Source organism: Eptatretus burgeri, chromosome 3 (genome assembly GCF_056783735.1).
Source record: "Eptatretus burgeri isolate ZD-2024b chromosome 3, Ebu_testis_v1, whole genome shotgun sequence".
NCBI lineage: Eukaryota > Metazoa > Chordata > Myxini > Myxiniformes > Myxinidae > Eptatretus > Eptatretus burgeri.
In genome coordinates, this window is record NC_140963.1 from 72724997 (window position 1) to 72747410 (window position 22414).

A 22414-nucleotide genomic window follows, 5' to 3' on the forward strand; every position below is an offset into this window, starting at 1 on the left:
AGCCAACGTATGCCGATTTTTGAATTTTTTTTCTAAAACGCTGGCACACGTTGAATACGTTATGGGTAAGTTTTGATAACATTGAGAGCACGCTGAAAAACACTGCCATACGTCGTTGTACGCTGGCTTTAAACGTTGTACTTTTTGGTTGTCCTCAAATTTTTTCATGCTTGAAATTTCACGACGTATGCCGGCGTATGACTCACACGTTCCGCTACGCTGGCCACAAGTTGTATGCACGGTCTGCGATCGTTGACAGACATCAACACATGCTACTTGTAAGTTAATCATAAGTTGAGACACGCCGAGGTAATGTTTAGCGTACCCGAAACTTGTTTCTAACCTATGATTAACGTGTTGTTGGCACGTTATGCGATCGTTGCCACACATCGACAGACGTTACTTTTAAGTTACTCATAGGCTGAAAGACGTCGGTATAATGGATCGTCCTTGCGTCAGCGTCCACGGCCACGGCCAGGACACTTATTTGCAGCATTCTTCAAACTTTTCTTCGGCATGACGAGGATGTTCTCACTTCGATGTCTAGCTTGGCTATGATTCCAATTGTCCATCGGCAGCGTCTATTTAAAATAGTCGAGTTTGAGCGTTTTAACACGTTCAGAAGAAACGCTTCAAATTTCCAAACCCCAGCGTCAAAAAACAAAGGCGAGTGACAGCAATTTAAATCGTTCATTGTAAACAATGAAAATAGTTGAGTGGTACCGTTTAAAAGTCGTTGAGTGTAAAAAAAATCCAATTGTTGAGCGCAAGCGTCTACTTTCAATAGCGGAGATGCAGCCATTTAAATCGTTGAGTTTATCATTTAAATCGTTAAATCGTTAAACGCAAGGACGATCCATCATCACCCACACCCTCCCCCTCACACTCACCTACTACTGCCAACATGAACAAACTACTACTAATACTGATACTGTTACTGTTACTGCTGACATGGACATCGACTCAAAAAGGACTCGAAAACACTGTTGGGTTCCCCTTTTATGAACACCATTTTTATATACCAATTCCCAAAACCGCTGGGAACACGTCTTTATATGGCAGTTGTAAGCTAGAAACACGTTAATTTATTTTTTTTGTCGACCGGAAGACGTCATTGGAATACGTCTACATACGTCGATGTGTGTTGGGACTACGTAAAGAATTGGTTCAAAGCACGTCAAACATAAGTTAGAAATAAGTTTCGCGTAAAAAAGACATTACCGCGACGTGTTTCGACTTATGAGTAGCTTATAAGTAGCCTTTGTGGACGTGTGTAAGCGTCCACATATCGTGTGTAAAACTTATCCCCATCGCATGCGGAACGTGTGTCATACGCCGAGTACGTCGTAAAATTTTGAACATGTTTAAAATTTCTTGACGTACTCTACTTACTACGACGTATGATAGCGTACTTTAGCATTCTACTCACGTATACCAAACTTACCCATACCGTATTTGACGTGCCCCAACGTCTTAGACACATTTTTCTTAGGTCGGCATACGCTGGCAAGATCGCCAAGGTGTGACCGCGATTTTGACCCTTCCATTTCTACGGCAGTTATGATTCGAATCGTTGTGCGTCAGCCTTTTAATAGGCTACGTCACGACATCGTCGGCGATGCGTGCAACGCGCTATGCCTAAGTTAGACTATCGTTGGGCATCGATTGTGTAGGCCGACAACAGGTTCAGCATTCGTTGGTATAAGTTATCTATAACACAACGAAACGTTCTGTGTCCGTTCCCAATGCGTTATACATAAGACCAAGTCGCTATGAATACGTCTGAATCTTTAAAAAAAAACATCAAAAGTTCAACGTAAGCCAGCGTTTTAGATACATTTTAATACGTTGCCATCGCTGGCTAAAATGTCAAGGTGTGACCGGGCCTTTAAGCTAAGGTCGGAGTGAGGCTTACATTGATGTCGTATGTTGCTCGGGAGTGTTTGGGGGCATGTACCACGACAGCAAGGCCTGACACACTCACCGTGAAAATACATTATTAATTTAGCATTGCACAGATTCTCAAGGCTCCCAATTATGTCTGATGGAGGGGATCTCTGTCCTTGGCAAGAGCTGCACAAGTAAAGCAAGCGCATGATACAGGCGCAAAATGGCCACATCCCGAGGTACTAATATTGGTTTCTCGGAATACTTCCGCAACCTCATTGAGCATGGCAAAAGCTGTGCGTAACGAGACATGGCACATCAATGTTCACCGAGCGACATGTTCCCACATGCTTTTGTAGCCCGAGGATTGCAAAGGCGAGCAAAAGATTTTGCCAACTGATACAGAGGCATCATTAGTTACAAATTTGGGAGAAACTTGATGGAAATCTGGCGTTATTGAAGGAATTAATGCAATAAAAAAGCATTTCAGAAGTTTTTCTTTGTTGTATATAAAGTCAAGGCTCATGAAGGACGAAGGGGGTGAAGACGTAACAGAACAAAAGGAACAGCAGAAAGAGAGAGGGGGAACACAACAACAGCAGGGATGAGAGATAAAATAGAGGGAGACTTGGAGAAATAAGAGATGTGGGGAAGAATAAGGTCAAGATGAGGACACACAGAGTGGACCAGATGGAAACAGAAGCAAACTCTCAGGAAGGAAAAACTTGAAATTTTGAAAGGCGTGGGCTTTGGGAGGGTTAATGTGGGTATAAAATATCACAGTTTTTGATTGGAGATGATCTGAGATTAAAGTTGGGGGCACAAGCTTGGTGTTGACAGAGATTTTGTCTTTATTGCTATTATTTGGACATTAAGTAGGAGGAGGAGGTTGGAAAAGGATGTGAAACTAAAGTCCAAATGTATTCAGTCCAAATGAAAACATGCAGCTACATATAATATCAGAATGAATAGCTTTATCACATGGTCCCTTTATTTTTCCCAGGTTTTCTGTTATTGTTACAGAAACCGATGATCGTTCGATGTTGCATATGATGCGGAAAGCTTTCTGTTCATTTTTGGTTTCCCAATCGGGCAAAATTGTGTCTGGTGCTTCTTTTATACATCCTTTCGTTCCTTTGGCTGTTTCTGCAGGTCTTGTGCCGTGCTGGGAGCAATGTTCCTTGTGTCAGCAATTTGCGTCGAAGGCAAATCTATCCACAACCTGTCCCACAAACTAATTCCTGAAGTGGTGAGTGATGTGCTGCTGTGACTTTGAATCCCGACCTGTGAAACATGCTGTAGTGATTATTACCTCCTCCCACCAAAAGTGGATGGAGGTTACATTTTCACTCCTGTTTGTCTGTCTGTTTGTTTGTGTGCATGATATCTCAAAAGGTTGTGGATGGATTCGGACAAAACTTGGTGGAGAGGTTGGGTGTACTGTATAATAAGGATGAATTGATTCAATTTTGGTGAAGATCCGAATCTGGATCCAGGTAGAGGTATGCACTCTACCAAGTGCCCTAGAGTTTAGCAGAATGGTTCAGATGTGGCACACTTACTTTTGAGCTCGCAAGTCTGGGTTTGATTCCTGACCCGACTATAATTGGTCGGATTGGTGCTTCGCAGTAGGCAGGCAGAGTGTTCCATCACAAAGTGTGCCATCCCAATGACAGTTAATCGAGATGTCCCACCTGGAAACATTACTTGGTGGAAATGAAAGATCCCAAGTTGTCTTTTGTCGAAGAGTAGGAGCATTATCGCTGACACCCGAGATAAATTCCAAATTTCTCCCAGTCTCTGAGGAATGTCAGGTTTCTCCCAGTCTCTGAGGAATGTCAGATTTCTCCCAGTCTCAGAGGAATGTCATTTCTCTCAGTTTCTGAGAAATGTCAGGTTTCTCCAAGTTTCTCAGGAATGTTAGATTTCTCCCAGTTTCCAAGGAATGTTAGGTTTCTTCCAGTTTTAGAGGAATGTCAGGTTTCTGACAGTCTCAGAGGAATGTCAGGTTTCTTCCACTCTCAGGGGAATGCCAGGTTTCTCCCAGTTTTTGAGGAATCTCAGGTTTCTCGAAGTTTCTGAGGAATAGCAGATTTCTCACAGTTTCCAAGGAATGGCAGATTTCTCAGTTTCCAAGGAATGTCAGGTTTCTTCCAGTTTCAGAGGAATGTCAGGTTTCTCCCAATTTCAGACCAATGTCAGATTTCTTCCAGTCTCAGAAGAATGTGAGGTTTCTCCCAGTTTCAGAGGAATGTCAGGTTTCTCCCAGTCTCAGAGGAATGCCAGATTTCTTCCAGTTTCTGAGAAATGTCAGGTTTCTCCAAGTTTCTCAGGAATGTTGGATTTCTCCGAGTTTCACAGCAATGTCAAGTTTCTCCCAGTTTCAGAGGAAGATCGGGTTTCTGCCAGTTTCCAGGGAATGTCAGGTTTCTCCCAGTTTCGTGGGAATGTCAGGTTTATCCTAGTTTCAGAGGAATGTCAGGTTTCTCCAAGTATCATGGGAATGTAGTTTCTTCCAGTTTCACAGGAATGTCAGGTTTTTCTCAGTTTCATAGGAATGTCAGGTTTCTCTCAGTTTCATAGGAATGCCAGGTTTCTCTGAATTTCATAGGAATGTCAGGTTTCTCCCAGTTTCGGAGGAATGTTAGGTTTTCCCAGTTTTCAAGGAATGTAAGGATTCTCCCAGTTTCATGGGAATGTCAGGTTTCTCCCAGTTTTGTGGGAATGACAGGTTTCTTACAGTTTCAGAGTAATGTCAGGTTTATTCCAGTTTCAGAGGAATGTCAGGTTTCTGCCAGTCTCAGAGGAATGTGAGGTTTCTCCCAGTTTCAGAGTAATGTCAGGTATATTTTAGTTTCAGAGGAATGTGAGGTTTCTCCCAGTTTCAGAGGAAAGTGAAGTTTTTCTCACTTTCTGAGGGGTGTCAGGTTTCTCCCAGTTTCCTTGGAATGTCAGGTTTCTCCCAGTTGCAGAGAAATGTCAGGTTTCTCCCAGTTTTAGAGAAATGCCAGATTTCTCTCAGTTTCATAGGAATGCCAGGTTTCTCTGACTTTCATCGGAATATTACTTTTCTCCCTGTTTCATGGGAATGTCAGGTTTCTCACAGTTTCAGAGGAATGTCAGGTTTCTTCCAGTTTCAGAGGAATATCAGATTTCTCCCAAATTCAGAGTAATGCTTGGTTTATTCCAGTTTCAGAGGAATGTCAGGTTTCTCCCACTTTCATGGGAATGTCAGGTTTCTCCCAGTTTTAGAGGAATGACAGATTTCTCCCAGTTTCCAAGGAATGTCAAGTTTTTCCCAGTTTCCAAGGAATGTCAGATTTCTCCGAGTTTCTGAGGAATGTCAGGTTTCTCCCAGTCTCAGAGGAATGTCAGATTTCTCCCAGTCTCAGAGGAATGTCAGATTTCTCCCAGTTTCACAGGAATGTAAGTTTTCTCCCAGTTTCACAAGAATGTCAGGTTTCTCCCAGTTTTCACGGAATGTCAGATTTCTCCCAGTTTCAGAGAAATGTCAGATTTCTCTCAGTTTCATAGGAATGCCAGGTTTCCTAGAATTTCATAGAAATGTCAGGTTTCTCCCAGTTTCATGGGAATGTAAGGTTTCTCTCTGTTTCATCAGAATATCAGGTTTCTCCCAGTTTCATGGGTATGTCAGGTTTCTCACAGTTTCAGAGGAATACCAGGTTTCTTCCAGTTTCATGGGTATGTCAGGTTTCTCACAGTTTCAGAGGAATACCAGGTTTCTTCCAGTTTCATGGGTATGTCAGGTTTCTCACAGTTTCAGAGGAATACCAGGTTTCTTCCAGTTTCAGAGGAATATCAGGTTTCTCCCAATTTCAGAGTAATGCTCGGTTTATTCCAGTTTCAGAGGAATGTCAGGTATATTTTAGTTTCAGAGGAATGTGAGGTTTCTCCCAGTTTCAGAGGAAAGTGAAGTTTTTCTCACTTTCTGAGGGATGTCAGGTTTCTCCCAGTTTCCTTGGAATGTCAGGTTTCTCCCAGTTTTCAGGGAATGTCAGGTTTCTCCCAGTTTCAGAGAAATGTCAGATTTCTCCCAGTTTTAGAGAAATGTCAGATTTCTCTCAGTTTCATAGGAATGCCAGTTTTCCTAGAATTTCATAGAAATGTCAGGTTTCTCCCAGTTTCATGGGAATGTAAGGTTTCTCTCTGTTTCATCAGAATATCAGGTTTCTCCCAGTTTCATCGGTATGTCAGGTTTCTCACAGTTTCAGAGGAATACCAGGTTTCTTTCAGTTTCAGAGGAATATCAGATTTCTCCCAATTTCAGAGTAATGCTCGGTTTATTCCAGTTTCAGAGGAATGTGTGGTTTCTCCCAGTTTCAGAGGAATGTCAGGTTTCTTCCAGTTTTAGAGGAATATCAGATATCTCTAAATTTCAGTGTAATGTCAGGTTTCTTCCAGTTTCAGAGGAATATCAGATATCTCTAAATTTCAGTGTAATGTCAGGTTTCTTCCAGTTTCAGAGGAATATCAGATATCTCTAAATTTCAGTGTAATGTCAGGTTTATTCCAGTTTCAGAGGAATGTGAGGTTTCTCCCAGTTTCAGAGGAATGTCAGCTTTCTCCCAGTTTCAGAGGAATGCCAGGTTTCTCCCAGTTTCAGAGGGATGTCAGGTTTATTCCAGTTTCAGAGGAATGTGAGGTTTCTCCCAGTTTCTGAGGAATGCCACGTTTCTCCCAGTTTCAGAGGAATGTCAGGTTTTTCCCAGTTTCAGACCATCACTGTAAAAATGACATGTGAACTATGTGGTTGGTCTCAGACATATAAAATGAGACGACAGACATTACAACAATATCAAACTCACCTGGCACAGCAGGTGGTACTCTGGAATTTTCAATTCACTTTTTGCATAATTTATGTCACACGGGCATGATGCTTTATTAATATTTTTCAGGACAACACCTTGCTAAGGTGACGTACAGAATGCATACCTGCCTGGTGGACGTGGCGACTTTTTTTCCGAAGCTCAGTCATGTAGCCATGTTTGCGTTTTCATCCAGCAATCTCCAATAGCCAAGGATTTATCTGAGCACTCCCTAAGCGAATCTTGGCCTGATATTGAATATGATTCAACAACACAAATATATGGTAAACAGGTTGAAGGGCATGTACTTTGGAAATCAGCGAGGCAAGCATTGTAATTGTATTTTGTTCACGCGTTTCCCGTCTGGGGACTTTTGCATCCTTCTGTCCTTGTGCTGTTGGACCACAGGCATTTTCGTTTCTGCCCAACGGACCTGCCCTTCCACGTTAACAAATGTAATTTATATATCCTTTCAAGTTCTTCCTGTTTGCCCTCTTCTTTTTCTTCAAAATATCAGTTTTATATTTTCCTAGTTCTGTTCCCCGCATCTTGAAGTGAAGCGTCATCGATTGCATCCCTGCTTGAAGCCACAATCAGCACTTCATCATTGCATTTCACAATCTCAAAATCATCTTGATGTTAGAAAGAAATCTCAACCTCATTCGACTTTTTCAACTTGATATAACGACTCATAACTGGCCAATACCTTTGGTGTGTGTGTGTGTGTGTGTGTGTGTGTGTGTGTGTGTGTGTGTGTGTGTGTGTGTGTGTGTGTGTGTGTGTGTGTGTGTGTGTGTGTGTGTTTACGCACAAACACACACACACACACATACACAGATTTTCCTTGTAATATCAAATCTCGTCTTTTTGCATCCATGCAAATGCTGCATTATTCAGTGGTGTATGGAGAAGTTGTGCAGCTATTTAAATCACTGCTAATGTTCTCAATTCCAAGATTCACGGTTTGGATGACTGATAACATTCATTACTGTACGGGAACGTCCCAACAGGATAATATGGTGGAGATGTAAAGCACTTACCATTGAGATTCCTAGTCTGACTTCAATTCTTATCCCATACATAAACCCTCTGATTGGTGAATTGTGTCGCAAACACCAGGGCGATGATCACAGAATGTGCAATTTCTTCGATGGACATTAAGCTGAGGACTCGCATTCGTTGGTCTGTTGGCATTGTTTGGTGGACGGTTAAAATCTTGCAGTCAATTGACAAAGAGTAGGTGAGATATCACCGGTACGGTGGAAAAAAACATTACAAAGTTATCATTGATACCCTATAACCCTGAGGGGGAACCGCTTCAGCGATATAGACGTGCCTCCGAGAAATGATACTACCTGTTGGCTGACCTCGAAATTGACTCCCAATCCAATAAGCACAAGTGGATAATAAAAAATGTAAAGCGATGTAGGGATGATATGCCAAAAAGAATGCAAACAAGATGGGGATGGTCACAAGAGATTATCGTGTGAAAACATCCCTACATCTTTTTTTTTCCAACCCTCCGTCCATTTGCAATGATATAACAGGGTAGGTTGATAGTCTCCATGTATGAATTTGACCAGTGATATATTAAACAGTCACACACACACACACACACACACACACACACACACACACACACACACACACACACACACACACACACACACACACACACACACACACACACACTTATGCAAACCAAATCAAGAGAGGTATTTCGTATCGTTTGCAGGAACAACCATTATTCTAAAAAAGATGGACGGATGATTTCACATGATAATCTCTTGTGACGGTCCCTACCTTGGTAGGTAGTTTACATTATTTTGAATATCGTCCCCCTTCATCCTTTTACATTTTGAAAATAATGTTTTATTACCTGTTTGTGTATTAACAAAAGAATATCCCCACCCCACCACCACCACCACCCTCGGGTGCCTCATCACGAAAGATTGTGGGCCATTATCGGTCACGTGGGGCCCTTGTTGCCTCGGCGCCCCATAAAATTGCATGGGTTGCATGGCTTTAATGCCGCCACTATGTAGGGTGGGGCCTGTAACTTTGGGTTGAAAAATTGTTAAATGACTTTTGCGTCCACACTTGCCTTTCTAACTTGTAAATCTTGCTGGTAGATTTAATTCCCTATGTATGTATATATATATATATATATATATATATATATATATATATATATATATATATATATATATATATATATATATATATATATATATATATATATATATATATATAGGAGCCTGGTGTTGGTGCAGTGGTTAGTGCAGCGGCTTGGGATCCAAAAGGTCCTGAGTTCAAGCCCCGTTGGGCCACTAATTTAAAACACCAGGGGGTTGACTCAGCCTGTCATTCTTCCGAGGTCGGCGAAATGAGTACCAGTGTACTGGGCTGGTGTATACCCCAGTTAAAATAGGTGTATGATATCCCTGTGTCATAAGAGGTGACCAGGGTTGCGTCAGGAAGGGCATTCGGCATAAAACATGTGCCAAATCACTATGCGGATCATACGGATGATCCGCTGTGGCGACCCCTAACGGAAGCAGCCGAAAGAAGAAGATATATATATATATATATATATATATATATATATATATATATATATATATATATATATATATATATATATATATATATATATCCTGGTGTTGGCGCAGTGGTTAGGGCAGTGGCTTGGGATCCAAGAGGTCCTGAGTTCAAGCCCCGTTGGGCCACTGAATTAATACACCAGGGGGTTGACTCAGCCTGTCATCCTTCCGAGGTCGGCGAAATGAGTACCAGTGTACTGGGCTGGTGTATACCCTGGTTAAAATAGGTGTACCATATCCCTGTGTCGTAAGAGGCGACCAGGGTTGCGTCAGGAAGGGCATCCGGCGTAAAACATGTGCCAAATCACTATGCGGATCATACGGATGATCCGCTGTGGCGACCCCTAATGGGAGCAGCCGAAAGAAGAAGAAGATATATATATATATATATATATATATATATATATATATATATATATATATATATATATATATATATATATATATATATATATATATATATACACATGGTGTTCTCAAGGTGTTGACAGTGACAGGTGGTGTGACAGAGGACTGAGGGTTGATGGCTGTGGACCGCACGAACCGTCTTGAATCACTTTAATCAAGCTGTGAAAAGAACGAAATATACGAAAATCGTGGGGCGGATAGTAACAGTAACATGCTGCGGTGCTATACGTGGTTGAGCTAACAATAAGCAGCAAGCTGTTCGGGAGGCCAGAGGAAGGTGGTGGAATTGAATTTGATTTTAGTTTTAAAGTTCATTCTCCATCCAGAAACGTGATTTTGAACATCAAGGCATGGACTCGGGACTTGATGATTCAAACTTGACAATTTGTCAGATTGGATTCATTTGTGTGTAACTTGAAATTTTTTGATGGTTTGATGATTTTCTTTTGTAAGCAACATGACTTTGGGATAATTGTATTGCAGCGTTTTTGCAAATCCTGGTGCAACATCTTCTGCACCGTGAAAGATTGTATTGACTTTGTGCCAGAGCCGTGAGCACATATCACAAATGTACGAGTATTTTATGATTTACCCTCTTGATACCATATATTAGAAAGTTGTTCTGGTCCTTAACCACCATAGTGGATCATATATGAATATTCAATGAAATGCAATATTATATTGAATTCGACGAAAAACAAGACTCTCTCTGTTCTGCCTGAAATTCCGCATGGACTGGCAAGTTAGCTTAGAGGTGCATTGGCCTGCAAAAGTATTCACCCCCACAAATGTTTTTACATTTTGATGCCACCTGAGCTTATTTCATGATGCTTTCAAATCTCACATAATATATCAAGTTTTCACAAACTATTCCAAAGTGATAAAGCTTTAAAATGTTGAAAAATGTTACTAAGTTAGATTAACAGAGAAAATCTGATGATTCCCAGTTGCATAAGTATTCAAACCCTTTGCCTAATTAACCCTAAATCACTTTAGGAGCAAATTATTGATTTGAAAGGTTACAAAATAAGTGTAGTAGGTTTCACTTGTATGTAATCAGTGGTTTCACTTAAAAATTAAGCTCCCCCACTTATCCAAGAAGTTTTAAGGTGCAACTCACTTGGTCAACCAACAAGGCCAACATGAAGACCAAGGAACTTTCCAAAGAAGTCAAACATAAAGTGGTGGAGAAGAGCTGTTCAGGAGAGGGTTACAAAAAGATTTCAAACTCACTCATTATCCCTTTGAGTACAGTGAAATCTATTCTGAAGAAGTGGAAGACATATTGTACCACCAAGACTCGACCCAGATCAGGTCACCCATTCAGACTCAGCAGCCAAGCAAGCAGGAAACTGGTTCAAGATGTCCCGTAAATCCAACAATGACTTTGAAGGATCTGCAAGGCTCTATGTCTGAGATGAGGGTCAGTGTTCATCATTGAACAATATCCTGTTCCCTTCACAAAGCTGACCTCTATGGACAGGTGGCAAGAAAGAAGCCATTATTGAAAAAGACGCATCTAAGAGCTCGTATGGAGTTTGCCAAAAAGCAACTTAATGAAACTGCAGGCATGTGGGAATAAGTTTTTTGTGGTCAGACAAGACAAAAATTGAACATTTTGGTTGAAATTCAAAGCGCTAAGTCTGGCACAAGCCTAACACTCCACATCACCCAGTCAACACCATCCTTACTGTCAAGCATGGTGTTGGCAGCATCAGGTTATGGGGCTGCCTTTCATCAACAGTGATTGGCAAGCTTCTCAGGATAGAAGAGAAAATGGATGGTGTAAAGTACATGAGAATCGCAAGGATACACAAGGAAATTAGACTCAGGTGGAGGCCATTTGGCCCATCATGCCAACATCAACAACACTACATCAACAGCAGACCAATTTATAAACAACACACCAAAAATGAAAAATGCGTTGTTTTTTTTTGTTTTGTGTTTTGTTTTGTTTTACCAACAGAGGGGGCATGGCTGAAGATGGTTCTTGGGTAAAAAAAAAAAACACATCAACCACACAACACCCCTTGATGAGATCTCCACCAACATTCCATATAAATGCACACAATCACCCATCAACGCTCAAGCTACCCAAAAGTCCTGCCAAAAAACCTATACCCCTCTATTTCAATAACTTATTGGAACCTATCTAATTCGAATTTAAACGTATCTACTATTTCTGCTGCCACTACCTTTTCAGGGAAACCATTCCATGCATTAACTACTCTCTGAGTAAAAAAAAACCCCTGCCTCACTACTGTCTTGACTCTTATCTACCCTTCTTTACTTTAAGGCTATGGCACCTGGTCCTATCACTGTCTACTTCTACACTAAGATAAGGCAATGTGTGTGTGTGTCTGTGTCTGTGTCTGTGTCTCCTCCATAAATCCAAATCTATAAAACTGAACAGCCTGAAACTTTGCATGTATACTGAGAAAACTCCAAGGAAGTGCAAGAGTGAAAATTGGGTGTTTGGGTTCATTGAAGCACCCCTTTTGAAGATAATTAAGAGCCTTATTTAATTATACCCTTCATCAGGCAATCTTTGGCTATCTATCTCTCTGGGTATTGAGGCGTTTCCTGGTAACCTCGTTGGGATCTGAAGCCGCTGTTTTTTGGCCTGCTTAACAATGCCTTGACTTGGAACAGGCCGCAACGATTTCTTTATAAGAAATTTTTTTTTCACTTTCCTCACTCGTATTGAATGCCTGTTCATCATAGCTATGAATCATTGTGTACATCGCTTTTGTAAGGACAATAAGTTTTCAAATAAGGAGCTTGGAGCGCTTTCATGCATTATATGAGACGATTTTCCACGATCTACTTTCCCGGGCTCATTATAGTACATCATCAAAATATTATTTCGGTTTTGAGGATCGGTTATCGTCCGGATGAAATAAGTGTCAAAATCTGTTGTGAAATCTGATAATTTATGGAAATAACGAGTCTTATAACTAAGCCGATTACACGTACCTATTTACTTTAAGCAAGCAAGGCGATGTTCCCTAGTCATGCATCCACAAGAAAATGTGAAATTTCCAAAGCATTGAACTTTTCTTTTTCTACTGTTTGGAGAATGATACTGAGTGAACAAAAAGATATAGGAACAGAACAAAATTAACTAGCTGTTTTTTTTATGCTATATGATTTAATGCATTCACTGCGAGACCTCGCACGGTGTCCCCCTGAGAGCCTGCCTATCCATAGCGTTTGCCAGATCTGTCTATATTTTCGGAGGTTTCGTGAGGTGCTCGACAGTGAATCAAAGCAAATCTGGTTAAAAAAAGGATGTTTAAAAAAAAAAACGTTATAACGTTTGCGTGGACCAAGAAACCGATGTACCACGTGACACATGCACAGACAAGCAGGCAAAATGGTAGATTTTCTGCAATGTTTCTTTCATGGAACCAGATTCATTGAGCCATATGATTTAATGCATTCACTGCTAGACCTCGTGACATGTCCTCCAGAGGGACTGCCTATCCATAGCAGCTGCCAGATCTATGTCTATATTTTCATATAGATGTGTTTCGCGATGTGCTCAACAGGGAATCAAAGCAAATCTGTTAAAAAACGGATGTTTTACAATAAAGTTATTAGGTATGTGCAGACTCCGAACTGATGTACCACATGATGTAGGCACATACTTGCAGGCAAAATGGAGCATTTTTGCAATGTTAATTTCATGGGCGATTGAACTTTGCGATGTCTCCAGGGTTGTTCTGCATGAGGCTGCAACTCTTTTGTGGATTAATTCATTTTATTTCATTAATTCATTTTATTTCATTAACTGCTGCATGCGTGGTGAAGATGGGCTTTAAAGTTCAAGGGATCCTTCATGGTATGCAGCGACAGCCTGACCAACCATTCCTTAGCAACCACTTCATTGGAATGCTTGCATGAGTGCTCAAGCTACTTGCCGAGCGCCCATTGTCAACTGTGGTACCGCAATTCACCGTTCTGAGCGAATCATTCACTTTCTGCGGACTCTTTTGCCATGCCACGTCATTCAGAGCGAGTGGTTCGTTCTCCTTCACCCTGAGCAAGTGTTTTGTGCTCCACCACACTGAGCGAGTGTTTCGTGCTCCGCCACCCTGAGCAAGTGTTTTGTGCTCCACCACACTGAGCGAGTGTTTCGTGCTCCGCCACCATGAGCGAGTGGTTCATACTCCACACCCTGAGCGAGTGGTTCGTGCTCCATCACCCTGAGCGAGTGGTTCGTGCTCCATTACCCTGAGCGAGTGGCTCGTGCTCCATCACCCTGAGCAAGTGGTTCGTGCTCCATCACCCTGAGTGAGTTGTTGTGAAATACCACCCGATTTCTGAGCTGTTTGCCATAGTAATGTGTTTTTTTAAATTACCGAGCCAAAATGTTTTTTTTCCACCCATCACATGCAGCTGCTTATAAAGAACTAGATAACCCGTGAACCCGTTGGGTTCCCGTTGTGACAGCGGTTGATAAAAAAAAATCATTTCAAGAAAAAAAAAAAAGTTCCAGCGAATTATACCGCTGAGGTTGTTTGCATTGATCAAATTCTCCTGAAGAATACTTGACTGAATCGGGAATTGATTTTTTAATAATTTTTTTCGTTGCCCGATTTGAACGAAACTTGATATTGCGCGTCAATGTGAAAAAAACGGAGAAAAGAAGGTCTAATAAATTATTGTGCGCAATCTTCTAAACACAATTTTATTTATTAATGAACACGGAAGTATTAGATCAAAATGGCAATGTTTATTTTATGCTTAAACATAAATCGTTTTGTCTTTACGAAATGTTTCAGATTTTAAAATAATCCTTTCAAGAAAAAAAAAAGATAGCTCCAGCGAACTATGCTGCTGAGGTTGTTTGCTTTGATCAAATTCTCCCGAAGAGTACTTGACTGAATCGGGAATTGATTTAAAAAAAAAATTTCGTTGCCTGATTTTAACGAATTTTGAAATTGAACATCACAGGAGAATGGTGAGTAAGGTGGCCCTAAATATTTTGTGCTATAATGTACCGTTTTGGCTGTATTTTGGGAACATACATGCATACTTACATACATATATACATACTTACATACATACATATATACATACATACATACATATATACAAGATGAGAGTTTTAGAAATATATACATAATGTTTGTGAACATATCCCTGAAACGTTTATATAAATGCAACATTGTTTTTCAGTGAGAGCTACTCAAGGTTTCTGGTTTGTATACAGTGTGTACTGCAATTGGTAATCATACTGGCTCCAACTTGCCGATTCCCAAAAATTTGCCGATATCCGCCAAGCACGTGTGTGTGTGTGTGTGTGTGTGTGTTTTTTTATTAAGTATAACATTCTTTCTGCTAACTCCCCAACCGCCCCCTCCCCCCCCCACCCCCCCCCCCGCACCGCTCTGTCTCTTTCTCTCTCTCTCTCTCTCTCTCTCTCTCTCTCTCTCTCTCTCTCTCTCTCTCTCTCTCTCTCTCTCTCTCTCTCTCTCTCTCTCTCTCTATCTCCCTCTCTCTCTTTGTCCCATTCTTGCTCTACCCTCTCACAATACAATGCATTACCCTCCTCCCGCATCTCCTCTCTCCCCTCCCCTCTCTCTGTCTGTCACTGTCTCAGGATGTGTTCGGGCAGGGTTCGTCTCCAGACTTGTCCTGGCGGTGTTTTTGTCCACACGAGAGTTTGTCTATTGACGTGTCTGAGTGGTGTTTGTCTCTGGCCAGCTTGCCTCAGGATGTGTCCGGGCAGTGTTTGTCTCAAGTGGAGTCTGGGCGGTGTTTGTCTTTGGACGCGTCCAGGCGGTTTTTGTCTCCAGACTTGTCTGGGCGGAGTTTGTCTCCAGACGCGTCTGGGCAGTGTTTGTCTCCAGCCAGCTTGGCTCTGGTGGCATCCGTGCGGTGTTTGTCTCCAGATGTGCCCGGGTGGTGTTTGTCTCCAGACGCGTCTGGGCAGTGTTTGTCTCCGGTCGCGTCCGGGCATGGTTTGGCTCCAGCCAGCTTGGCTCTGGTGGCATCCGTGCGGTGTTTGTCTCCAGATGTGCCCGGGTGGTGTTTGTCTCTGGACAGCTTGGCTCCGGACGCATCCGGTCGGTATTTATGTCTGGACGGGAGTTTGCCTCCAGACTTGGCTGAACAGGAGTTTATCTCTGGTTGGGAGTTGGTCTTTGGGCGTATTTATAGTATGAACTGTAGAAAATGGATTTCAAACATTGTTTTGTCACAATCTTCACTGTTATTCTCTGCAGAATCATTTTGATGAGATGGTCTGAATGATAATTAACGCTCCACCACTCGTCTGCCTTCCCTTCCTATCACCTCACACTGTCTTCCCTTCCCCCACCCCTCCTCTATCCCCCTCCCTCCTCCCTGCTCTCCACCCCTCTTTCCCTCTTCCTCTCTCTTTTTCTCCCTCCTTCCCTTAAGTATCGCTGTCAGCGAAGCGACTGGTGGTATTTGCTCATGACTCAATAATTCTTCTGTACTTATTTTGTCCATACTTTTGATGATCTTAAACATCTCGATCATATCTCCTCGTAACTGCCTCCTTTCTCATGTATAAAGCCCTGTCTCCTTCAGCCGCTCTTCATAGCTGAGTCTAGCTCGGCCCAGAATCAATCTAGTAGCCCTGTGCTAAGCCTTCTTTATGGCAGCCATACCCTTCTGAAGTTATGGTGACCAAAACTGCACAGAATATTGTAGATGTGGCCCTCATTAAATTCCTGTACAATATTAACACCACCTCTTTTGATTTATAAATGACCCCCCTCCGAATACTACCTAAAACCATATTTGCTTTACCTGAAGCTGCCTGGCACTGTGCTACCGGCACTCCCATATCTATTACCACCCCCAGATCGTTCTCCTGTGTGACACGCTCCATAATTACCCCTTGCATCCTGTAATCTCTATTTTCATTGTTCTTTCCCATCCCCAACATCTTCACTTGCTCCGGTTAAATTCCATCTGCCAATCTTTTGCACAATCAACACAAGTATCAATACTTCCCTGTATCTGATCACCACCCCCTCTGCTATCCACTCTACCTCCAAGCTTGGTGTCATCTGCAAATTTGGAAAGCTGACTCTTCACCCCACTATTCAAATCGTTAATGTAAATAATGAATAGTAATGGTCCAAGTACTGATCCCTCAGGTACCCCACTACTTTCATCCTCCCAACAAGACATCCTCCCACTCACAGCCACTCTCCGCTTCCAACCACTAAGCCAGTTGACAATCCAATTAGCTACCTGATCAGCCACTCCACAAGCCCTCACTTTGGCTAACAACCTCCGATGTGGTACTTTATCAAATGCCTTCTTATAGTCTAGATATACAATGTCCACTGCCTTTCCATCGTCCACCCAATCAAACACTGCTTCATGGAACTCTAAAAGATTTTTGAACAGGAACTACCTTTGATAAGCCCATGCCCACTACCTTTAATTAGTTTGTATTTATTTAAATGGTTCCTCATCTGGTCTCTCATTAATGTCTCCAACACCTTACGCACAACTGAAGTCAAACTAACAGGTCTATAGTTCCCCAATTCTTCTCTGGATCCTTTTTTAGTCAGTTCCAAAGGAAGCGACTTATAAAATGGGGGTCCATGTCCGTCAATCCGTCCGTCGATCCGTCCGTCAGTCCGTCCGTCCGTCCGTCTGTCCACAATCCATCTTTCTGCAACCTGGCGTCAGAATGGCTTGAAACTCGGAGGGATGATACTTGGGGAGATGCCGCAGAACCTCCAACAATAAAATTTCAAATTTGTCACCAATTGACTTCGTTAATTAGTCCAATCAATTCATCTTCAAAGTCCTAAAATTCGTAGACTATTCATAGTTTTTGCTTCTGGTTTGGTATAATGGTTCTATGGAACAATGTTTACAGCTTGTCTGAGCGTTTTTTTCCGAATTTTTGTCCAGGAGGAAAGGTAATGAGTCTTACTGAGTATGAAGTTCATTAGGACCAATTGATCTTCAAAGTCCTAAAACTCCAAAAGTATTTGTAGTTTTTGCTTTCTGTATGGTATAATGCTTCTATGGAAAAATGTCGACACCTTATCGCAGCGTTTTGTTTTTATTCTGAATTTTTGCCCAGGAAGAAAGATAACGAGTCTGAATGAGTATGATGTTCATTATGGCCGGAATCGAAACAATGAATGTTAATGAGTATATCCAATATCGATGTAGTCGGAACTGACCAGGGCCCACGGGCCGTATTTTTCAATAATGGTGTTGCATTTGCAACCGTCCAATCCTCCCGTACCTGTCCCGACTCCAGTGAGCTATTAAATGTATCAATTTTCAAGCTATCTTTGATGAAAACCTGCCTGCATCTGCCATGAATCTGAAACTGGGTAGGAGATTCACATTCCAGCAGGACAATGATCTGAAGCACAATGCTCAAGCCACATTGGAGTGGCTGAATAAGAAGAAAATAAATGTTCTTGAGTGTCCCAAAGTCCTGAGTTGAACCCAATTGAACATTTATGGTGAGGCTTGAAGATTGCAGTCCATCGACGATCCCCATCAAACTTGGCAGGACTAGAGCAATTTTCATGTGAAGAATGGATGAAGATGTCACCATCTTACTGTGCAAAGCTGGTGGAGACTGACTCATAAAGACTCATAGCCGTCATTGCTGTAAAAGGTGCTTCCACCAAGTACTGACCTGAGGGGCTGAATACATTTACAAACTGATTTTTGATTTGTACATGTTTTTTGCAGGAATTCCTGACATCTAACCTCCTTCAACTATAACAGTGTAAAGTTTGATCCCTTCAGTTATAAATAAAAAAATTAATTTGGAGAAATTGTTTCTACATCAGTAGTAATTCATTGAAATATACCATTATTGGTTTTGGGTGAATACTTTTGCAAGCCACTGTATGTGTACTCACTTCTGAGCTGTCTAACCTGGGTTCAAATCCAGACCCAGCCATGAACTTTCACCGTGGTGTTTCGCATGCAAGGTGATGCATCAGTGTATATGCCTGAAGACCCGTCTGCCAGTACTAGTCAAAGGAGGTCGTGTCTTTTACAAAAAGTGGGTGACTTATCCCTGGCACCCTGAACAAATTACAAATTTTTTGTCCTGATTAATTACTGAGAATGGCAGTGGCAAACCACCCAGCATGACCCTTGCCAATTCGACTGTTTTGGCAGCACTGACTCTCTGTCAAGAGTACGGTGCATTGATGATGATGAAATATATACATACGTGCATGCATCTGTCCTCATGTATGTAATTTCATTCTTTAACAGAAGTATTTATGGCTTAAAGTCATAGTTTGCACATACATTTAATTCAGGCCAAAGATATGAGGAGACAACGTCTACATAACATACAAGGTCATGAGTAGACTATGGACAATTTCCATAATAAATATATGGGATTTAAATCAAAGATCCCATCTGTCTCTGTCTCTCGCTCTGATGTACCATACTCTGCAGAGCTTCGGTGCTGCTGAAGCAACTTCCTGAGCAAGGGTTATACTGGGTAATTTGCCATTGCTTTACTCGCAGTAGTTAGGGCAGTAATTAGTCATTTGTCGAGGGTGCCGGTGATAGCTCACCTCCTCTTTATGAAGCTGTCTTAAACATCCACCAACTAATGCCTGCAGATGAGACGCCCAGTTTAATGTCAATCCGAGGGACACGCACATTGATGAATCACCTGCCCCTGAAACACCGGATGACGGTTTATAGCTGTGTTGGGATTCAAACCCAGGCTCGACAGCTTCGAGACAAGTGTGTATATCTTGAGGCCATCCTGCCAGCCCAGGATCCCATCAACATGAGCCAAATGCTTGGATTGTAACACCAAACAGGATCACCCATTTTGTTTGTGGTTAAATCAGAAATAGATTAATTCTTATGTCATTACTGATTGAAGGGAGGGATAGGGTGCAAGCACAGTTGAGTGTAAGGACAGCACGAGTTAAACAGTGAAGATGGACTTCCATTTCCAGTTGACATGATTCCATGTTGAAACTGTGTTGTTTATTCTGTGTGATAACAGTTCGCTTAGTCCTGATAACATATCTCAAGTAATTTGCTGAGTATTTATTTTTATGTTGATTCATTTTGTCCTGCGCTCAGCACTACAACATCGGCAGGTATTGTTCTCTAGTGAGTCAAATCCAAATATGTATGACCCATAAACTTGGTATTGGCTTAGTGGTTCGTGTGGCTGGCTTGGGAACTTAGGATCCTGAGTTTGAGCTCCATTTGTTGCTGAATTAACACCAAGCGGGGTTGACAGCCTGTTATCTTTCTGAGGTCAACTAAATGAGTACCAGTATACTGGTATAGTGGCACAGCATCAGCAGCAGCAGCATTTTTGGAAAGTTGTCCATTTTTTTTATGTTCAACACAACTTTTGCCAAAAGGTGTGCCTGCACACTTGGTGGTGGTTCACTTTTTCTTTGAGAGCAGTCGATTTTTGTTTGCTTACTTGCTTGTTTGTTTGCTTGTTTATGCTGATGCGAACCCAGTAGCAGCCAGGTGATGTGGCCTTCACTCCCTTCCTCATGCTATTCCAAAGGCCATGCTTAAATGAGCGATGCAAATATGAATTGCATCCTGGAAGATGTTTTTCTCTTCCTCGATACACAACCACAAAATAGGTTTTAATTTGTTTACCAATTTCCGTGAAGGTCATTGAAAAAAATTTTTACCTGCTAAATGCACTTCTCATTTCTGCCCATACCCCACTCCCCCCCCCCCATCCTCATAGCCTACTGATGACACACCAGCACTTTCGGAGGCATTACCCCAGAAAAATTAAATATATACATATATATATATATATATATATATATATATATATATACATATATATATATATATATATATATATATATATATATATATATATGGATGTCAGGCGGAGGAAGGGACAAAGCCATGATCACACAAGTCCCTCATCTCACACAGCTCCTTCCCTGTCCCTCGGCAGAAATAATATCTGGCACTCTACCACAGGAGACTGAAAATAGCGAGGCCATGGAAGGTCCCTGTAGTAGTGCTACTTACATGGGTCAGTTGGTAAATAAACTACTTACCACCGTTAGTTTTAATTCATTTATCCTTCTTTGAGAGACCTAGATAGGTAGCGTTCACCATGGCTATCGAGGCCCACCTCCCCGGGAAACGAAGAGTAAAAAGCAAAGTTCCCAGAGGTGAACATGTACGTCCATTACATTTGCAGCAATAGTCCTATACCGCACATTGAAAATATTTAATCACCCGCATGAGCTTACTAATTATACTCTTTTAGAGAGAAATAGGTACACCTGATTTTAAAGGAGTACCTTTTATCATTCCCACTTGACTTCACTGTCTGTGGAGAGAACCTTTCACATTTTCAGTGTAAACAGAAACGTGCCAGGTCCATTAACTGGACCAGCTGCTCTGCTCCGGTGAGCTCATAACTCAGGTCTCTCTTGTAATCACCTGGTAAGAAATGTTCAAGACATACAGGACAGTATTTATTCACTGGTGGCCTCTTAATCTGTAATAGCTGAAGCTGTTGTTTCAGCCATTCTGTACAGTGTTCTTTGGGTTTTGAGCCATTTGTGCACCTGAGGATCGTACAAGAGAACACCGAGACACGATAACTTGATAAGTTAAAGCTGTAAATTTTGAGCCGTTTCGATTGATGTAACCTCCTAACTATAATTTTATTTCATTTTACTTGTAAAACCCTTGTTGAGAAATGAATGCTATTGGGCATCCTAAAAGAAAGGGGATTGTCCTCACATATTGCTGTGTATAAATTACCAAAGATGACAATCCCTCAGCATTTTAAGGATCATTCTTGGATACCTGTCTTCCTACATCAGCAAGTAAAAAATTGCCAAGTTTACGGGCAAACGTTTCTTTTTGATACAGCCAAGAGTGAAGCAGGATCTCTCATTTGTCTAACCAACATGTCATGAGTGATGTCTTCAGTTTGAAGCAAATCGTATTTGACAATCAGTGGAATGAGGAACAAAAGTTGAGCATCAGCTAGTATTATTGGGGATTTATGTTATTGAATCCGATGATGAAACCAAACTCGGTCATTACTCATGTATATTTTAATAACCTTGGTTTTGCCGGGTTCCTTGTACACAGCATGTGAATAAGATTTATTGAGGTTAGCTGTAATAATAACTTGAATCAGAAGCTCATACTCAAGTCCTGTGCATAACCTGGTTTCTTACCTTCCGATGAATCCATTTGGCACGCAAGATATATGAAGTGAGGAAAAAAATTATTGAAATATTTCACCAAGTTCATAGTGATATGTGATGCATCACTTCATTGCTATGCAGGGCCCAAGTCACAAACCTTTATTGTTTTTTATGGAGGGTTAGGCTCATGGAAGAGCTGCATGAAAGAAGTAAGATGGGCAACAAACCAACAGCAGGGCAGAAGGCAACAGGTGGACAAGGGCGAGGCAGATTAAAAAAACAGCACATGGTCAAAAGAAGAGTTTTGCATCAAGATCACCAATAATCTTTTTTAGGGGGAATGGGAGACTGGGCATTCATCTGAAAGGGCTTGAGTGAATATGTGAGGATAGACATAAGGAGACCATCGCACAGATGTGAGAACATGAACTTTAGCTTCTTGCCTCAGAGTCATCAATTCTGAGTCAGGGTGGCAAAAATGTCTACAAACTCTTATTTAGTGCTTAAAATATAGTGTTAATAC

General features: G+C 41.6%; 1 protein-coding gene across 3 annotated transcripts in view; it reads left to right on the plus strand.

Moving 5' to 3' along the window:
* Positions 1–22414, plus strand: part of LOC147030173 (transmembrane protein 163a-like) — a 324697-nt gene that overhangs the window by 267627 nt on the left and 34656 nt on the right. For all 3 annotated transcript variants that reach the window (XM_085873962.1, XM_085873961.1, XM_085873960.1), the window contains one exon: positions 3040–3136. In XM_085873962.1, the coding sequence (XP_085730088.1) occupies positions 3040–3136 (97 nt within the window). The remainder of the gene's footprint in view (positions 1–3039; positions 3137–22414) is intronic.